The 6,996-nt window shown below is 31.9% G+C and overlaps 1 protein-coding gene across 1 annotated transcript in view; it reads right to left on the bottom strand.

Moving 5' to 3' along the window:
• Positions 1-6,996, bottom strand: part of LOC101346121 (centlein) — an 86,317-nt gene that overhangs the window by 29,533 nt on the left and 49,788 nt on the right. The window contains exons 4-5 of the mRNA XM_004373509.1: positions 2,733-2,867; positions 1,948-2,127 (exon numbers count right to left, since the gene is read on the bottom strand). Of these exons, the coding sequence (XP_004373566.1) occupies positions 1,948-2,127; positions 2,733-2,867 (315 nt within the window). The remainder of the gene's footprint in view (positions 1-1,947; positions 2,128-2,732; positions 2,868-6,996) is intronic.

Genomic DNA, 6,996 nt, shown 5'->3' with positions numbered 1-6,996 from the left:
ATATAGATATAGATATAGATACGCTTTACTGGTTTTGCTTCTCTAGAGAACCCAGCCTAAGACAAAATACAAACAGCACTCTACCACAGTCTCCACCACACTGAGTCCATAACAACTAGATGGTGCCCGGCTACCATCACCGACTGCTCTGACAGGGATCATAATAGAGGGTCCCGGACAGAGCTGGAGAAAAAAATGTAGAAAAAATTCAAACTCACAAAAACAGACCAGACTTACTGGTCTGACAAAGAATGGAGAAATCCCAAGAGTATGGTCCCCGGACTCCCTTTTAACTTGGTACTGAAGTCACACCTGAGGTTCACTCTTCAGCCAAAAATTAGACAGGCTGATAAAACAAACAATAACACATGTAGTTCAACCATGTATATGAGACTAAATGGGCACACAGCCCAGGGGCAAGGATGAGGAGGCAGGAGAGGACAGGAAAGCTGGAAATGGGGAACCCAAGGTCAAGAAGGGGAGAGTGTTGACATGTCATGGGGTTGGCAACCAATGTCATAAAATAATGTGTATTAATTGTTTAATGAGAAACTAATTTGTTCTGTAAACCTTAATTTAAAGCACAATAAAAAAAAAAGAAACTGTAACCAAAAATAAATAACTTTGGAAAAAAAACTCACAAATTTTTGAAAGCCCAATTAACCTTATTCATGGTTAACAGAACAGATGGTATTTGTAATGTATATCACAAAGAATTAGTATCCAGAATAAATAAAGAATGCCTACAAATCAATAAGAAAAAGACAAACACCGCAACAGAATAAAGTCACAAAACCAAAAGTCATAGCAAATCTCATTATTTGAATGAAAAATAAAGAAATTAAATTCACATCAAATAGTGATGTAGCTGTGAATTAGCACAAGGAAACACCACTTTCCCTTATCACACTATCAAAACTGTTTAAAGGCTATAGTGGAGCTGACACTGATATTAAAACTAAGAAAACAAATGCATCAGAATTCAATATTCTCCATGGCTCAGTCAAGGCTAAGTGTACCGAAAGATTTAATGTATTTCCTTAAATATCTGAAAGGGATTGATTCACTAACTCAGAAAGACACGTCCTTTTGCCCCTAACTTAAATATATATACATACATGCATATTTACCCACATACATACATACACACACACACACGTATATATACACATATAGATACACACATATTCATATATATTGGCTGAATAATTATATACATACATGTGTTTACTTACGTTATATGTTCTTTTATAGTACACATAAAGGAACTACCATATTTACTAGCACTAAATTTTGTTTCTAGCCTTTTCAGCAAAATCTACGGTAAAGGGAAACTGGAAATTTGAGGAGGAAAAGATGAACAGAAATATTCTCAAGACACATAAAAATCCACAAAAAAGTATTATTCTGAAAAAATACTGATCAAAAAGGATGTAAGAATATTATAAAAATTGATTGTAATTTTTATCTTAACTAAAAATAAAATTTTACTATGCCTTAGACCCTGTTAAGTCAGAGAGAGCACAATGTCAGAATATATAAGTGAGTATTTTTTAACTGTTTTGTGCTTTTATTACATTTTATTTTTTAAAGGACTTGGGAAATACAGTCTTAAAACTGTATTTCAATGAATTCTAATTATATTTATAAATTTCAGCTCTAATTGAAAAAAATCAAAACCCATGATTCTAAATATGTTTTTTTCAAATCATATTTTATTTCAAAATGCAATATCCTTTATTTTTTAATGATTACATTTTAGGATAACTATTTGAAGTCAGTTTCCTGCTTTGCAACATCAATTTTTAAAAAGCTGTGGGTCTTAAGTGAAGGAATATAAATTAATATAAATTAATGCTAGTCCCCACTGGTAGACTTGAATATATAACTTATTATTTAAAGAAAATAACATAAAATAGAAGCCTGGATTCCATTCTCATTGCATACCTTTATTTTTGCATCAGTGCTATGTTTTTCTTTTCTCCAATGTGCTTCCTGCTTCCTCAGTTTCTCCAGGTCATTTAGCAGGTCAGCACAGTGTGTACTTAATTTCTCATTTTCCTCCTCCAGATTTTTTATAACCAGCCTGTTTTGCTCTTCCTTATTCTGTACACACTCCTTAGCGTCCTGTAGAAAAGTATCACAGGGCCGATAAACCAAAAAAAAAAAGAAAAGGTGAGAACTAATCAGCAAATATAAACTGAGCAGTTTTACCCTCACAGCAGCTTCTTCTACATTTGATGGCCAAGGTCACCTGTGTACTTTTATTGGCCTCTTTTCATGCAGGTGGATGGGTCATATTTTTTCACTGGATGACAGCTTTGATGAGTACACATTTGCAAAGAGCCCATTAATTGATCAAGCTGCCTTTGATGCTGTCCCTAGCTATTTTTGAGACCTACACAGACATATCCTCCCAGACCTGGGTTTTATCAATTAATAATGCCAGTCCCATCAGATCCTAATTACAAGAAGCCACATATTCACACTCCTACTTTCTTAGCTCCATTTCCATCATTAACTATTTATCTGAAAGTTATAAAGCTTAGAGTCTTAGCTTTAAAGCATCTTTCTCAGAGTTTTTACATATGAGAAAACTGTATGGTACAGCAGGGCCTAAGGCAATTTTTTTTCCAGGCTTGTCACTTTCTGTGCCACAAAGGCTGACAAAGCTTAAAGCAAGACTTCAAAGCAACAGTCCAATAAAACTATGTACATACAAGTCAACACACCTTAAGTTCATGACTTTTATCTTTAAATTTCTTCTGCAAGTCACTGAATTCATTCCTTAAGAAAGCATTTGCTTCATCTATTGCAATCTTCCGTTTTACAAGGTCATTTATTTCTTGTTTTAGTCCTGATTCTCTCTACGGAAGAAATTAAAATTACTGATGAGCTGTTATTTAGAAGAAAAAAAATTATTTTAAAGGTTTCAGATTTCCATTGTAATCATTAGGATTAATTAGCTTTCATAATAAATTCTACCATCAAAATTTTCATTCTCTGTGACATGCCCATAAATTTTCAAGTCAAATGTATAAGTATGGTGTTTATTTATTAGTTTAAAATAAAGAACACACAAAATATTTCACAATTTAGGCTGTATAACAGAAGATTAAGAAAATTTTACAAAACATTCTAATAAAAGAAAATACATATATAGCTAAAATAGGAATTATTTAGCCTCTTATTTGCATGTCTTTTGGAAAAAAATGCTTTTTTTCAAGAAACAATTATACTTTTGTGAAAGCATAAATAATTTTAAAAGATAAAAAATGACAAGTTTGTTTTGGTACTAAAAACATTTTGCTCCATGAACAAAATATTCAGCATATTAAGACCAGCAAAATTTTAACTGAATATTCTTACCTGTCAGAGATACCTAAATGGATAACTAACTGGTAGATACACCATGACTTAATACTCCGCTTCCTTTTTTTTTCCAAAAAATTTACTCCCTTCCTTGGCTTGCAGTATCACCTCTTTCTATAATCCAGCTCTGACTCTCTCACGATCACCAATTCTGTATTTCCAATTTTCTATACAATACCTCTACTTGAATTGTCCGTTGCTATCTCAAACTAACATACTAAACCTAAATCTATACCCTGATCCTACCTATTTCCTTTTCTGAACTTCCTCAAGTTTTGTCAACCTATCATCCTCAACTAACGTATTAAGTACCTACTTTCTGGCCTGACATGCAGATTTAAAGCCTCCAAGTCAGTCTCAACCATGTTCGTCCCCCAAGACCCATCTGGCTGTCAACCAAGAAGCTAACATATAAAAACAGAAACAAACTGTTTTCTTACTATGAAGTAATATGCTCAGTAGAGACCCCTAAAGTTTATTCCAACTCTGACCTATTATTGATGCTTTTCTGCTCCTTAAACTTCAATTTATTTCGTACTCCTATATTTACTCTTTATCAAACCTTCCCCAAAGGATTTGGGAATGAAGTGAAAATTGTGGTAAGATTTAGAAATAGGGTGAAAGATGGGAGTTTTAATTGTTAATTTTATTTTAATTCACATTAAAAATTTTGAATACTGCATACTAAAATAAACTATGATAAGCGTGTAAGGTATAAAGAAAAAGAATGTAAGAAGCAGACCTGTATCCATCACTACGTAGGTAATTTACCACAATCTTTGAAGTTTTCCATATGTCCCCTAATCTCCTAACACCTCCTAACCACTCCAGCAGTAACTACTATCCTAAAACATTGATTCTCGTCCTTTTCTTTCTTTTCTTTATATTTTCAAGATATACATATACCGATTTAGTATACATATAACTTTGCTCATTTTTGAACTTTATATAAATGAAATCATACTATACATAGTCTGTGACTTGTTATGTTTGCTCAACATTATCTTTCCAAATATATCTACATTGATGGATGCAGCTGCCGTTCAAACGCCTTGGTATACAGTAGTATTCCAATATATAGATATAATATAGTTAGCCATCCCGTCAATGTATATTTCAGCTGTTTCCCATTTTGCAGGGGAAGAGGTATACAAACAATGCTGATAAGAATACTCAAATATTTTTCCTGCGCAGTATTTTTCAAACTATGGATTGTAATTTATTAATGGATTCTAAATTAAATTTAGTTATCGCATTTAGCATTTTTAAAAAGTGAAACAGAATACAATAGAAAATACAAAGCGATATGCAAATTCTTAGCAAGAACTATGCTCATGAGAATGAACTTATGAAACAGACACATTACATGAAATATTTCCTAAATTTTTTGCATTATTTTAGATTTTTATTACATTTAAAGATTATTAAATACACATTTGATACAAACCGTAGGACATTTTATCTTTATTATACATAGTAAGGACAACTATTGCTATATGAAGCTTTTATTTTATGTTGTGTGTATACTGGGTTATAAGGTAAAATGTATTTCTTTCTGTGCGGGGATCAAAGTAAAAAACAGTTTGAAAAATACCGCTCTAGATTATTCATACCTAGAAGTGAAATTTCTATATCATAGGCTACAAGCAGTTCCAAGAGTTCTCGCTGCTCCACATTCTTACCAACAATTAACTCCCAGACTTGGTAATTTTTTACGAACCCATTAGGTATAAATTGTACCTCAGTGTGGTTTTAATTTTTATTTCCTATTTTAATTATTAGGCCATGTCAAAATGTGTCTGACTTCAACAGAACAGCATAAAAATGCATGCATGCTCAATAATGGCCCATCCATAAATCACAACTCTTTTTTCTACTGTCATCTAAGTCTTATCCTTCCTTCAAGATTCAACTTCCACCTCCTCCATGAAAGTTTCCCAAATTGTGCCAGTAATTTGTAATTTCTGCCATTTTAAAATTTCCATATTGCCTGTTATTATAAATTTGACACATAACATATTACCTGGTCAAGTATCTCTCTATATACTCATACTGTCTCCCTAACTAGATTGGAAAATGATTATCGATGAGATTAAAATTGAATGATTAACTCAATCATGTGAATATTAAGACTGTTTATAAAATACCCACAGGCCTGCCTTTGAAAGTAAAATCAACAAAAGTTTAGTACTCTCATCTATTCTGGAAACTTAGATTCTATGAAGAAGAACACACTAAAACAACTGATTTAAGTTTTAGAATGGTTCACCAATAACTGTGAGCTAAATTTAACAAGAATTGACAATATCAATGATACCAATAGCAACCCTTTCATAAGAAATATTCAATAATTTAAATTTTGGCATTTGACTGAATTTAGTATTCCAAAAGGACAAACATACGTGTAATTTGTGATTTAAAAAGGACAATAAGGAGAAATTGATTAACTGAAACTATCATATTATGATAATTAGTTTGAAAAATTTGATATTATATTGCATAATCATTAGAATAATAAATTACACAAAGATACACTCCCAATAGAAGAGAATTGATAAATTAAACCTGCAAAATTTTGTATAATTTCACTTCATTTCCCAATTAAATGGATATTCAGTGATCTACTTTAAATAATGAAAGCAAGAGTGTACATAGTTAAAAGTAAATCTAAAATATTAGCTGTATGACACATTTTCAACAAAGTTCTCTAGATAGAGTACATTCTTAATAGTCTGGTTTGAGCTAATATTAAAATAAGCAAATGGAACTCTGAGGAATCATAAAACATAAAGGGTGACAAGAAAAATTATGTCTGGAACAAATAATTTATTATGGATAAGACATGAAATGAATAATTCACATGATGGTCAAGAGAAGTCTACAGTGTAAGAAGAGAATGATAGTGAGTATGAAGCAGGGGAATTAAAAAAAAAAAGAAAGAAACAGCAGCATAAGACCTAAAACTCTATCAGACAGTACTTGAGAATAGTTAATTTATTATTTATGCCCACCGACTTTCAAAATGGACTTAAAAGTTTTAATAAAAAAAGAGAACCAATGAAACCACAACAACTAAAACAAAGGTAAATGAAAACTGGAGACAGAGGAAAGGGTAAGAGAACTAATTCCAACTGAGAACCAAAACTTATTTCTGAGTTTCTTAGAAGGGAAGAAATAAGAAAAATATAATGTTAAAGAGAAATTTTCATCTAATTAAAAGTAATATACTAGGCTATCATAAGAATCATAGTACCTAGTAAAATACTTGAAGGGGAATTTATTATGTCTTTTTTAATAGCTAACAGTGACAAAACAAAAGCATAGTCTTACAAATTAAGTTTTATACAATTCTTTATACTAACTACTATCAATAGAATCCTTGACAACTTCAATCTTTTCTCCGTTTATCATGATGTTGCTTATTGCTCCAGTTGTGAGGATTTTTGTTTTCTTTATGCTGAGGTGTAATCTATACTGAAGGCTGTGGTCTTTGATCTTCATCAGTAAGTGATTCGAGTCCTCTTCACTTTCAGCTAGCAAGGTTGTGTCATCTGCATAATGCAGGTTGTTAATGAGTCTTCCACCAATCCTGATGCCCCGTTCTTCCTCATAGAGTCCAGCTTC

This window comes from Trichechus manatus, unplaced genomic scaffold, assembly GCF_000243295.1.
Source record: "Trichechus manatus latirostris isolate Lorelei unplaced genomic scaffold, TriManLat1.0 scaffold00025, whole genome shotgun sequence".
In the NCBI taxonomy this organism is placed as follows: domain Eukaryota; kingdom Metazoa; phylum Chordata; class Mammalia; order Sirenia; family Trichechidae; genus Trichechus; species Trichechus manatus.
This window is presented reverse-complemented; position numbering and strand designations above follow the sequence as displayed.